Source organism: Trichomycterus rosablanca, chromosome 4, assembly GCF_030014385.1.
Source record: "Trichomycterus rosablanca isolate fTriRos1 chromosome 4, fTriRos1.hap1, whole genome shotgun sequence".
In the NCBI taxonomy this organism is placed as follows: Eukaryota; Metazoa; Chordata; class Actinopteri; order Siluriformes; family Trichomycteridae; genus Trichomycterus; species Trichomycterus rosablanca.
In genome coordinates this window covers 32,801,697-32,816,251 of record NC_085991.1, presented here as the reverse complement: position 1 = coordinate 32,816,251, position 14,555 = coordinate 32,801,697, and the positions used below count along the sequence as shown (strand labels likewise).

The following is a 14,555-nucleotide window of genomic DNA, read 5'->3' as shown; positions in this document are numbered from 1 at the left end:
CCTAGCGTTGCATGCGGAGAGACACACCCTAAGGGCACTCTTCCTCATCTCTGTGCAGGCGCCTCTAATCAGTTGGCAGAGGTCGTAATCACATTCTGACAGAGAGAGACCCACATCCGGCTCTTTGTCCCGCCCCCCCAACTGAACAACCAGCCAATCGTTGCTCATACAGCCACTCAGCCTCGAGCCGGCAAGGCAGAGCTGGATTCGATACGACGTACTCTAAATCCAGCTCTGGTTGCAATGTGTGTTTTTACCGCTGCGCCACCTGAGCGGCGTAATCTTTTTTTTATATATTATTTTATTTACTTTTTTTATAAAGAACAACATGAACAAGCAGAACATCAGCCCCTACAAAAAATTACAATAAGACCCAACAAAGGAAACAGATGACCAAGCAAAATACAATTAGAGAGAGAGAGAGAAAAAAGATCCCTATGGTCTCCCTAACTCGTGGTATTGTAATCTTAACATACTTTCTTGTCTTTCTTGTATAGCTTGGTAAATAAAAAAGCATTCTGATTTTGATACATGCTTTTAGAAATCCATAATATTTTTCCCTGCATTTTCTCCCATTATAACCACTACAAATTCTTACTACTACACAAGTCTGTCCTATCATGTGAAGGTTACCGTACATGGAGAGGCAGGGGTAGTTATCCATTTTTCAAGACTTGTGAAGACAGCCACTGTCTCTTTTTAAAATACAGCAAATGCAGTATGCATCATTGAGGTATCAGCTAATGTAGCATTAAGGCAAGATTGACTCGTATCAATATTAATTTATAGGCGGACAAAAACCATTACAAATTAAGCTCTGTAGCAGTATTTGTCTCTGATGACTATGGCATTGTCAGGGCAAAAACCTGTTATCCCTGAATGACACAAATGGTGAGTCCCATCGATCTAAGTACTGAACAAAGGCAGATGATGTTAAAATCAAATAACCGTGAATAAGCCTCCACTGTGGCTATCACAGTGGTAAATCCTTATTATCAGAGGTAAAAAGTATGATGATGCTGAACTTTAAGCTCATGCACCTTTGAAGTATGCTTTATTCTAGTCAGTATTGTGGCGTGTCTGGTACCACCTGGAAACACTGGATGGAAGGCAGGAGTACATTCTGACTAAGCACTAATCCATCACAGCCACTTAAACAGCAGTGAGGATTGAACCTGTTTTTAAGATGTTGCTGTGTCACACAGTCTACCTGCTGCATCACCTTGCTACCCAGAAGAAAGAACTTTACCTGATAACATGCCACCACAACTGTTACATCACTTCCTATCTCTCACTTCTCCATCATCTTTTTGACAGTTATTTGAAGCGTCTCTCAAATGTTCTTTCCCGCTGTCCAAAGTTGACAGGTCTCCCAGAGAGGCAGGAAGCAACCCTAACATTTTCCCCACATTCAAACAATAATAGGAGAGGACCCTGGGTATTATTTTAGCAGTGGCTTGCCCCTTTATCTGCTCGGAACATAGTTTCCTCTCCGTTTGAGAACCACTTCCTTTCGCTAATGTCATTAGAGAGAATTGAGTGGGAGTTTGTGTGTGAGGTCTAGAGGCAAAATCTGACTGCTTGGACTTTGGCTCAGACTATAAGGGTATGAGGGAGAGGGAAGTGTTTTATTTTGTGTGTGTGTGTGTGTGTGCGTGTGTGTGTGCGCGCGTGTGTGTGTGTGTGCGCACGCATGCTTGCAGGGGTTTTGTGTGTTCATTTTTCCCAGACTAGAAAACTGTTCAGAGCCTTAGGCTGCCTCATTAGTGCCAAAGTGACCGCAAACCTTCACTCATATGTTCACTTAGGCTTGAGGAATCTGATAAGGGGTGACTGCTAACACCAAAACCAGACCTCAGTGTTTTTATGTAGTTTGTGGAATTTAAGGATTTTTTTCTACTGAGCAACAGAACAAGCATTGGTTACTTACTCTTGGTTTTCACACTTGATCGACTCTTTCTGTTGTTACTTCTTGTAAACGTGAAGACCAACCGGGTAAGAGTCTGCTGCGATTTTACTACTTTTCTGTTATAAAAAATATTACTCTAGCTAGAGCACTAATGCTTAGTTATGTTGTGACTAGCTTCAGGTTTATGTATGTTTAATGCTATCACATGCTATGACGTGTTTTGTGATGTTCATGCTTTTTAGGCTTTACTTAACATTTACTAAATAAATAACCTACAAATAAAAGCTTAACATGTTTTGTAATGCTGATTTGTTTGTTCTACTAAATTTATAATGACTAGATGTAAGGTCTTAAGCCACCAATCCTTTTTTTAAGACAACTAACTTTTCTTGATCGTTTTTTTCTAAACTCTTGAATGTATTTTTCACCTTAAAATATGGTTCAATTTAATAATAGCTTTGAAGATTTTAAATTCAAGTCAAAATAACATACAAAGAATAAGAAAGACTGAGCAGTGACTTATTTTTACTATTAAATCTTTCTCAGACTAACACTCCTCTGGCGAGTCAATGATCCAATCAGTTTTGACAGATTATAAATAATTCATCTTGGAGCTGTACTTAAATTATATACAAAAATATATCAGATTGCAGTTATTCCAGCAGTATGTTATTTTGAGTGTTTATTTTCAGTATTTCCTATTTAGTTCAATTACCCAATAGGGACCACCATTATTTTATAATTACAATAATAACAACCTATTCAGAACTATTGCTGTACTAGGAAGCATATCATCCATAATTTTTGGGAATATTGTGTTTTCTTCAATGGCAGAAATGGGATGTACACACATTCTTGGCAATATTTCATGAATGCTGCTAATTTTTAATGGACAGATATAAAGAACATATTCCGCAGATTTCTTACAAAAGCTGAAATGATTATTGCTGAATAAGCTTGTGGTTTATAATTCTTGAGTCAGATTTTGTTTGGTTACACTGTATCATTACCCCAGCTCCAGGTCCTCTGCAGGGGGGAATCAGACATTTTTGTGGATAAGGAATGATGTGAAAAGCAGAAACAGTAGTAACTTTGATTTATAGGTTAAATCACTGCTGTAAATGGTAATGATTGATTTAAATGCAACTCAGTGCATTTGGATAGCTGACAAAGTTAAATTTACTGCACTAAATAGTAATCGTGTATTGTTCCACATTCAGACATCTTTGCAAAACAATGACAACTTTTTAGTATGTTTACTTAATTAGACTGCAGCAAAACATGTGCATCAATGTTATTGTCTAGATTGTAATCATCCATGTTTGTCTTTATAGACGCTCCGTCCCACTGTTCCGGCCTCAATCCTGGCACCTGCTGAAGTCATCTGAAGCACCCTCCGTGCCAGGTCCAGTAAGCGGTCCGGACGGCCCTCCGGCCATGCAGCTCCACCCCACTCCCTTCAGTGTACCTTGGCACTCAGGGGGTGACAGGTATTCTAACCCATACACTTATAACCAGCATTAAGTACATAGAAGCAGTTGGAAAGTTGGCACATTTCTTCTTGGGGGATTTTTCCTCTAATGAGTTTCTAAAAAAACATGATCAGGAAGTCAGTGATCTCATGCCTTATGTCAACACACTCCTTGCTTGATAATGCTGCTATTTTTACACTTTTTAATTCTTGCATTCTTTTAAGATTTGTGACCAAAGTGATTAAGGTATTTGAATGACATATAATGGTACATAAATGGCTGCTAAATAAACAGATACAATCCTTGTGTACTTTTTATAAATCAACCACATGGACTGGTTTGATTTGTTAAGATTTAGACTGATTTTATTAAGGAATTATTTCCTGTATTTTTAGGTTTTAAATTAGATTGTTGATGTAAAATGTCTTTATAACTGTCTACATCACTGTGCCTAGACATCAGTGTATCTAGGCTATTACATTATCACTGATCCCATTTTATATCATTAACTGTAATAAATGGAAGTGTATTTGTTTATGTTAAAACAATGTTATGGTCAGATTCCCACACGTCCCTATTTAAATGAAAACACACATTAAAAAGAGCTTTCCTACTTGCAAATGCTTAGGCTGATAAAACTCCTTAAATAGATCTGAGCTAGAAAAAATTAAGACAATAAATATTGCACCTGGCTAAATGTCAGACTGCATAAACAATACTCAATTTTTTTATGTCACAAGAGTGCAGACACAACAGACATAGAACTTTTTTGGAAAAGGAGAAGGAACAACAAGCATTGAACCACTTGTTATTTGATAAGCTTTTAGTACATATATTCATTCACATATTCATATATTTTCAGGCTGATAAATGACACAATTGAATCATTTATTGATGACATGTAATGCCCCATATCATGATGCTTTTGCCCTCACACTTCAAAGCCCTGTGACTATTGTGACTATATATGATTTAAGTAATTGAGGGTTAAGGACCTTGCACAGCAGCCCAACAGTGCACACTATTGGGCTGCTGTGCAAAGTCCTTAACCCTCAATTACTCAAATCATGGTGGGGGTTAACCAGCAACCTTCTGATCACTAATCCAGTACCACTGAGCTACCCCTGCCCAGGTTCAGGTTGACCTGCAATCCTTTGGTAGTGACTATTGGCTTCTCTCTTACCCTTCTTATCACTAGTTTAGGAGAAATGAGATCTTGTTAAATCATGTGTGGCACACCTCTGGGGATAACTCGTGGTTTCATAAACTTGCCACTTGCAAACTGTCATACCAGTTACACTAACAAGAATTATTAATGTTTTTTCTATAGCTCTGTAGCTTTTCCATTTAGTTTCTGTTTAATATTTTTCGTCCCGATAAACTTCACCTTTATCTTTACCATAGTTGCTGCTTATGTTAAATCTTATTGAGTGTTAAGTGTTTAAATACTTCTTCCCCAGTGGACCTGTGCTTGGGATCATTATCTTGCTGATGAATCCTCATAAGTCTTGACCTTTGTTGTGCCAGACAACAGTTTCCCCATAACTCTGTATATTCCAGTCGACCCTTCCTGTGCTTCCTGGTCAAGAGTGCTGTGCATCATTAAGCCTGGCCATAAAGTCATTGGTTATTACGGTGCTGTGAAAAAGTATTCACCCCCTTTTGAGTTTCTTTCATTTTAGCCTGTTTTTTACACTTATATGTTTCAGATTATTAAATTACTTTTGATATTTGACTGACTAAACCCAAGTTAACACAAAATTCTTTTAAAATGAGGATTTCATTTATTGAAGGTAAAAGGTTCAGCCCTAACTGGCCCTGTGTGAAAAAGTAATTGCCCCCTTAGCTACTAAATCAGCCAGTTAACTAGTGACATCTATATGTACTGGAAATACATTATGTAATAAAAACTAAAGTGCTTTTTTTCCCTTGACGTATTTTGGAATGGTTTTATATATTCCATAATTTCTATTACTGCTGCTGGAGTGATTTTAGGAATTTTTAAAAGCTCTGGGCTCTCCAACACCAAGTGTTTTAATCACCAGACAATCATGTCACAGTTGTTTGTTGTTTTCTTTTTGTATACATTTTATGTATAAAATTATATTTCATTTATTCATGTATTTTTCTTTACCTTTTTCCACCCTCCCTCTTTTACGCTATAGTGAGCTGTCTATGCCATTGGGCCATCTTTCCCGGCACTACAGCACAGACCGTAGCAGTTCAGTGGGGAGTATGGAGAGTCTGGAGAACCCTCCAAATCAGGGTTACTACGACAGCCAGCTTTCTCCAATTGATCCTGCCATCTTTAACAATAAGCGTGACTCTGCTTATAGTTCCTTCTCTGCCAGCTCGAACACATCTGACTACACAGTATCCCTACGCCCTGAAGAGAATAGCTCCATGGACAGCCTCTTGCAAGGCTTTGGTCCCTCCTGTAGGTTTCCCGAGGGTCGCCCACACTCAGTGACCAGTGGTCCAGGAGAAATGCATTGTGAGGAGGGACTTAAGTCCAGGACTCTACCTTACAGGCCTGAAGGTAAAACACGTCCCTCATCCTACGGTTACGAGGAAGAGAAATGTGCACCCCCACCACCTCCCATGAGGAAGGAGAGTTTCAGGGCCACTCGAACACAACCAGGAGTAACAGATAAGCGCTGTGTCTCTGCTCCTGTTGGCATTCCAAGTTTAAATTGCACTATTGAAGACCCACCTCATGTACTAAATGGCCGTGTTTGTTTGAATGGTGCTCCAGAAAATGACCAGGACTTGAAGGATAATAAATCAGAGCCTTACTACGTAAAACATCCTCAAAGAGACATTTGTAAAATTATAAAAGACCCATCAACAGAGCAATGCCAAACTCTAGGCAGGTATTCAACTAAAGCAGCAAAGAGTCCAGACAATCAGCTCAACCATTTTGAGAACAACCACCAGTCTAGGATGCACAGACATAGTGCCCCTGAAAAGCTACTTGCCTCTGAGTTAGGTATGATGGAACTTTCCAGTGACAATAAGGAACACATCATAAGTCCTTCTAGCCAGTGGTCTAATGCACTGCATCCTAGGGAGGAGCTGACAGAAAACAGTTCGGATGTTGTGGCTCATGGTAAATGGGGAGGAAGCAGGTGCTCTACCCCTGGTTCAGTGACCTATTCAGAGCTGGGGGAGCAGGATGAACCAATAGACTCAAGCCAAAGACTCACTTCTGCACATAATTCCTGGGAATGTTCCACCAGTGCACCAGGTGAAAAAAATGCTGCACCCTCTATAGACCCTCAAGTTCAGGAAATATGTTTTGGGACCATTAGTTCTGCATCCAGTATGGACACTTTACTTGAAGAGAACCAGGAACAAGAAGAAAGCAGGGAAGATGAAAGTGAGGTTTTGAAAGCCCCTCAGAAGCGGCACTTTCGCTCATCAAAGTCACGCCGTCGCAATGAACGTTTTGCCACAAACCTTCGCAATGAGATCCAGAGGCAGAAGGCTCAGCTACATAAGTGCAAAGGCTCAGGAGGTCTACTCTGTGGTAGCGAAACATTGGAGGAAGAGGATTCTTCAAACATCTATATGGAGGAAGCATCCTCATTTAAGCCTTCTTCAATTAATCAACACCAGGCACGAGCGCATAACAGTCAAAACACCAGCTTCCAGAATGTTGCCCCAACTCAGGTCAGATCATCATTACCAGACAGATTCTATGGATCAAAAGATGTGGAATCTTCAAGAAGCAAGACCGAAAACATCCATGTTTCACAGGATGACACCCATGGTGTCAAGTCAGTTGAGGTATCCAGATCTGTAAGTGTGCAAGTAGTTGAAGAGTTAGCTCCACCAGGTAAAGCCCGTCGCTGGCGTTGGACACCTGAACACAAACTGCAACCAGACACTGGATCAATTGAGAGGAAGAAGAGTGGTGAAGAAAAAAAACAGTCATCTTGGAACTATGGAACAACTAGAGGGAGAATAGGGTCTACTGGTGGGCGCTCTAGTAGAGGAGATGATTGTGATATTCCACCTTTTGCAGACCGGAGGAAGTTCTTTGAGGAAACTAGCAAAAACCTGAGTCAGTCCGTGACCAACTTGGCTGGTTTGACGAGTCACCGCCAGAGACCAGAAAGGCCAGCGAGGAAGAATGAGCTGTCTACGTCTGAGCCCATTGAGTCGGTCTCTAATCTTGGATGCAGGAGATTCTCATACCAGGGTGGAGTTCATGATGTAGGCTCAACCGGTTCGCTTGAGACTCGAAGGCAGTTGGTTAATGCACATCACGAGATTGACAGAGAAAGAGAAAAAACACTGGAGAGAGAACAAGTAAAGGAGAGAGAGCAAGAGGGTGAGAGAACACAGGAAAGAAAGCAAGATATACCCAATGAACAGGAGAGGGTACAGGCATGGACAATGGCGCAAAAGCAGGACGAAGAAAGGGAGCAAGAAAGGTTGAGAAAAAAAAATGAAAGAGAATCTCAGAGAGTGCAACAGGTGGAGAGAGACTGGGATAACAATAGAGAGAACATCTATGCTGGACATGACCTCAAAAATATCACAGTACTGCCACCTTTGCCTCATGAAACCCATCAAAAACAACCCTTCATCTCTCAGAATCTATCCCACCATAATTATAATTCAGACAATTCCAATATCAAGCACAACGCTGATATCCCAAAGCCATGCTCAGCCTTCCGACCTGTAACTAGCCAGCAGTATCAATCAACCCAGTATTTTCGACACCCTGGATTCCAGACCAGGAGCTGCACCCCAACAGAGGTAATGCTGTCAAGTATAAATAATTTTTCTATGCACTTTAGAGAGACCCTTACACTATATAGCCTGGGAATTAGACTAGAGTTTTCACTTTACAGTTTGCAGTCCACCCTATACATTATTCATTCGTTGCAGTTATAGTATTAAGGGATTCCACAGTCCTTGGTTTGGAACTGATGAGATGAATGTGTTCCATAGAGACTAAACTGCTGGATCAGAGCCACTTGCATTAAAACCTTACCAGCCAGCCAACAAAAATCTTGAACAAGACTTGCGCTGTGAGAATGGTCGCAGAAGCCGGGCTTATAAAAACATACATTTAAAAAACTTTTTGTGTATCTGTCTGATAGAATATTTGTTTAGTTTATATAAAAATTACACCATGGCCTCTTGGAGGTGTATACTGATCTATTAAAAGCATTGCTGATAATCACTAAACACTGAATAGACATGATAGACAAGATTTAGATTAATACCCAGATTATGACTAAAGTCTAGTCTTGTTAAGCATATTTACAGACAAAATATTGCTTTTCACTCCCCCAAGGTGGAAAATGCTAAAATTATTTATTTGGGGATCAAACTGTATGTTTAAATGTGTTTATAATTTGTTAATTGGCTTATTTTCACAAAGTATAGTTTTAAATTGTGCTAATAATAAATAACCATGCCTCTTAAGGTTACAAAGCAAAAAGAGCGTTTGCGTTTACAGTTGAAGTCAAACATTCATAGTGTATCACAAAAGTGAGTACACCCCTCACATTTCTGCAAATATTTCATTATATCTTTTCATGGGACAACACTATAGACATGAAACTTGGATATAACTTAGAGTAGTCAGTGTACAACTTGTATAGCAGTGTAGATTTACTGTCTTCTGAAAATAACTCAACACACAGCCATTAATGTCTAAATGGCTGGCAACATACAGGGGTTGGACAAAATAACTGAAACACCTGTCATTTTAGTGTGGGAGGTTTCATGGCTAAATTGGACCAGTCTGGTGGCCAATCTTCATTAATTGCACATTGCACCAGTAAGAGCAGAGTGTGAAGGTTCAATTAGCAGGGTAAGAGCACAGTTTTGCTCAAAATATTGCAATGCACACAACATTATGGGTGACATACCAGAGTTCAAAAGAGGACAAATTGTTGGTGCACGTCTTGCTGGCGCATCTGTGACCAAGACAGCAAGTCTTTGTGATGTATCAAGAGCCACGGTATCCAGGGTAATGTCAGCATACCACCAAGAAGGACAAACCACATCCAACAGGATTAACTGTGGACGCAAGAGGAAGCTGTCTGAAAGGGATGTTCGGGTGCTAACCCGGATTGTATCCAAAAAACATAAAACCACGGCTGCCCAAATCACGGCAGAATTAAATGTGCACCTCAACTCTCCTGTTTCCACCAGAACTGTCCGTCGGGAGCTCCACAGGGTCAATATACACGGCCGGGCTGCTATAGCCAAACCTTTGGTCACTCGTGCCAATGCCAAACGTCGGTTTCAATGGTGCAAGGAGCGCAAATCTTGGGCTGTGGACAATGTGAAACATGTATTGTTCTCTGATGAGTCCACCTTTACTGTTTTCCCCACATCCGGGAGAGTTACGGTGTGGAGAAGCCCCAAAGAAGCGTACCACCCAGACTGTTGCATGCCCAGAGTGAAGCATGGGGGTGGATCAGTGATGGTTTGGGCTGCCATATCATGGCATTCCCTTGGCCCAATACTTGTGCTAGATGGGCGCGTCACTGCCAAGGACTACCGAACCATTCTGGAGGACCATGTGCATCCAATGGCGGTGCCGTGTATCAGGATGACAATGCACCAATACACACAGCAAGACTGGTGAAAGATTGGTTTGATGAACATGAAAGTGAAGTTGAACATCTCCCATGGCCTGCACAGTCACCAGATCTAAATATTATTGAGCCACTTTGGGGTGTTTTGGAGAAGCGAGTCAGGAAACGTTTTCCTCCACCAGCATCACGTAGTGACCTGGCCACTATCCTGCAAGAAGAATGGCTTAAAATCCCTCTGACCACTGTGCAGGACTTGTATATGTCATTTCCAAGACGAATTGACGCTGTATTGGCCGCAAAAGGAGGCCCTACACCATACTAATAAATTATTGTGGTCTAAAACCAGGTGTTTCAGTTATTTTGTCCAACCCCTGTAAGTGAGTACACCCCACAGTGAACATGTCCAAATTGTGCCCAAAGTGTCAATATTTTGTGTGACCACCATTATTATCCAGCACTGCCTTAACCCTCCTGGGCATGGAATTCACCAGAGCTGCACAGGTTGCTACTGGAATCCTCTTCCACTCCTCCATGATGACATCACGGAGCTGGTGGATGTTAGACACCTTGAACTCCTCCACCTTCCACTTGAGGATGCGCCACAGGTGCTCAATTGGGTTTAGTCCATCACCTTTACCTTCAGCTTCCTCAGCAAGGCAGTTGTCATCTTGGAGGTTGTGTTTGGGGTCATTATCCTGTTGGAAAACTGCCATGAGGCCCAGTTTTCGAAGGGAGGGGATCATGCTCTGTTTCAGAATGTCACAGTACATGTTGGAATTCATGTTTCCCCTCAATGAACTGCAGCTCCCCAGTGCCAGCAACACTCATGCAGCCCAAGACCATGATGCTACCACCACCATGCTTGACTGTAGGCAAGATACAGTTGTCTTGGTACTTCTCACCAGGGCGCCGCCACACATGCTGGACACCATCTGAGCCAAACAAGTTTATCTTGGTCTCGTCAGACCACAGGGCATTCCAGTAATCCATGTTCTTGGACTGCTTGTCTTCAGCAAACTGTTTGCTGGCTTTCTTGTGCGTCAGCTTCCTTCTGGGATGACGACCATGCAGACCGAGTTGATGCAGTGTGCGGCGTATGGTCTGAGCACTGACAGGCTGACCTCCCACGTCTTCAACCTCTGCAGCAATGCTGGCAGCACTCGTGTCTATTTTTTAAAGCCAACCTCTGGATATGACGCCGAACACGTGGACTCAACTTCTTTGGTCGACCCTGGCGAAGCCTGTTCCGAGTGGAACCTGTCCTGGAAAACCGCTGTATGACCTTGGCCACCATGCTGTAGCTCAGTTTCAGGGTGTTAGCAATCTTCTTATAGCCCAGGCCATCTTTGTGGAGAGCAACAATTCTATTTCTCACATCCTCAGAGAGTTCTTTGCCATGAGGTGCCATGTTGAATATCCAGTGGCCAGTATGAGAGAATTGTACCCAAAACACCAAATTTAACAGCCCTGCTCCCCATTTACACCTGGGACCTTGACACATGACACCAGGGAGGGACAACGACACATTTGGGCACAATTTGGACATGTTCACTGTGGGGTGTACTCACTTATGTTGCCATCTATTTAGACATTAATGGCTGTGTGTTGAGTTATTTTCAGAAGACAGTAAATCTACACTGCTATACAAGCTGTACACTGACTACTCTAAGTTATATCAAAGTTTCATGTCTATAGTGTTGTCCCATGAAAAGATATAATGAAATATTTGCAGAAATGTGAGGGGTGTACTCACTTTTGTGATACACTGTATGTACTGGTTGGAAAATGTATATGGTGGAATTTCTGGAATTGTATTAGTTTCTGTTGCTATTCTTTTTCTGTAACTAAATAACTGGAAAACATACTTGGGTTTAGTAGTGTATACATGGTGTGGAATGTAATGTCATTCATCTATGTGACACAGCCCCCTAAATTCTTGTAACTGTTTGTGATGGATGATGACTACTCTGTGTCCATATGCTTTCATACCATTGTAAAATCCAGTTTTGAACTTTGGAGGTATCACAGGCCTGGTCGGCACTTAACAACCACAGTTGGCTATGTCTAATTTATGAATCCATTGTTGGCTAGTGAAAAAATGCAGTTTGTTTTATACATGGGGTGGCATGGTGTCTTGGTGGGTAGCACTGTCGCCTCACAGCAAGAAAGTCCTGGGTTTGATCCCCAGGTGGGGCGGTTCAGGTCCTTTCTGTGTGGGAGTTTTCTCCCACAGTCCAAAGACATGCAAGTGAGGTGAATCGGAGGGACAAAATTGTCCATGACTGTTTGACATTAAGACTTGTGAACTGATGAATCTTGTGTAACGAGCAACTACTGTTTCTGTCATGAATGTAACCATAGTGTAAAACATGACGTTACAATCCTAATAAACAATAATATTTTATACATGTAGCAGGAGGTGTTTGCTAGCATATGGCCCTCCTCACGGAACATGAAACCAAATGGAACAATGCTCTCCTGCCAGCGTCAGGAACAAACCCCAAACTTATGCTAAAATAACATCTGCCTGGATGGACCCCAAAAAATAGGTCTTTGTCATGATTTGTGGCTGCTGGAACATGGGTGACACTGTTCACAGGCAATGAAGTCATTGTTTTTATCAGGACAGATTTCCTCTTAGCATAAGGTGACAGTTTGGGTTTTTCTCCATGACCTGGCAAAAGACATCTGTGAGTGAAATTAAACTAGAGTTTATTATATGGGCACCAGCTATAGTCAATCACTTACAAGGAATTAGGAGGCCATGTCACAGAGATCAAATTCTTTATAGAACATTGTCAAATATTAATTTGTTACTGTTTTTAATCTAGAACATTTACAATAAATATATTTTTAAATGCTTCTGTCAGGAAACATTAGGAAATTGTAGCATTCAGACACATTCCTGTTTTGATTCATTTCACAAATATCTTCCACAGGTTTATCCTGTACAGAAACTGGAACAAACAAAACTCAACAGGAAGTTCAGCCTAACTGAGAGGTATGGTCACTTCCTGTATTTGAGTTCCCAGATGGGTGGCTGCAGCGGATTTGTTTTCTTTGCTTTTTTATTATTCTTTATTGTTGTCTTGTTTTATGTAATCTGTGGTTTTGGATATGTAACTTGGAAACAATGTTCAATTGTACATTCTTTCCAATTATAAATAGACGTAAATAGCTTCCCAAGACTTTAATAAACTGTGTGGTATGTCTGCAATAGGATATTAAATCGTTTTTTTTTTTTGTCTTTAGGGATTATGTTCAATGTAGATGTGACTGCAGACAGGAAGACCTCTCTGTGGGTTGGGGCATTCAGGGTCAGCGCAACAACAGACTACCTGCAGGCAACAATGAGAAGGAGGCGTTTATGTTATCACCACTCAGAAACCGTGCAATGTCGGAAAACGATATCCGGATAGATACCCAGTCTCTTCATAGCCATGTTGCTGCTGCTAGCACTACCAGAATGTCTTCGTCTGTCCTCAAAGAACTGGATGAAAACGTTGTACCTGTTGATGGGCCAAAGAAGAAAAAAGGTCCTGCTCCTCCTCGTCCACCTCCTCCCAAATGGGAGCAGTTTCATAAGAGAAGAGCATCACATCACAATCTCTTCTCCTCCCAGTCTGCATTTTCTTCTCAGGTGCAAGTGTATACCCCCGGTCCCCCTACTGTTTCTGAAATGGCACGTCAGCGCTCCTACAGTCTTCCTCCAAGAGATGGGACAGAAAGTCACCAACAGGGCTACCAAACGTGTCCACCAGCTCCTGCCTTTAATCACAGCGCTTTCAAACCGGTGACTCCGCCTTCAAAAGAACAAGAGACTAACAGATCTCAACACTATGATGTGAACAGTAGGACAGACATTCCCTCACCTTCCACTGAGAACAGCTCAAGGTAGGAAAAACGCTGCTGCTCTGACTTGTGAAGGATATTTTATGTAAGGCTGGGGCAATGAGCACTTCTTATGTTGATCATTTTATTATACAAGGGATCTTCAAAAAGTCTCCTCACTTTTATATTTCCGTTGGAAACGGTGAGGGTGGGAGGAGTAGTAACTGGTCGTGACTGAGAGAGCTTATAGTCTGGATTTAGCGCCATCTTATTCCCATCTTTTTGGACTGCTTAAAGAAGCTGTAAAAGGAAGACTATTTTCATGTGATGATGTAAAAGCAGCGGTGCATCAGTGTCCACACTTAACCAAAAACCAAACTCTGGGAAAATGCATCGTCAGATGACTATTTATTAAGAATTTACATTATACAGAATCTACATAAAGTTTAAAAAAGTGTGGAAACTTTTTGAAGAACCCTTGTAGAATAGCATGCATAGCATATACACTGATCAGCCATAACATTAAAACCACCCCCTTGTTTCTACACTCGCTGTCCATTTTATCAGCTCCACTTACCATATAGAAGCACTTTGTAGTTCTACAATTACTGACTGTAGTCCATCTATTTCTCTACATACCTTTTTAGCCTGCATTCACCCTGTTTTTCAATAATCAGGACCCCCACAGGACCACCACAGAGTAGGTATTATTTAGGTGGTGGGTCATTCACTGCAGTGACACTGACATGGTGGTGGTGAGTGGATCAGACACAGCAG

The 14,555-nt window shown here is 41.4% G+C and overlaps 1 protein-coding gene across 1 annotated transcript in view; it reads left to right on the top strand.

The window, feature by feature from the left end:
- shroom4 (shroom family member 4) overlaps positions 1-14,555 on the top strand; it is a 68,488-nt gene that overhangs the window by 47,356 nt on the left and 6,577 nt on the right. Inside the window, exons 3-6 of the mRNA XM_062994196.1 lie at positions 3,244-3,399; positions 5,547-8,148; positions 12,887-12,948; positions 13,200-13,841. Coding sequence (XP_062850266.1) covers positions 3,244-3,399; positions 5,547-8,148; positions 12,887-12,948; positions 13,200-13,841 — 3,462 coding nt within the window. The remainder of the gene's footprint in view (positions 1-3,243; positions 3,400-5,546; positions 8,149-12,886; positions 12,949-13,199; positions 13,842-14,555) is intronic.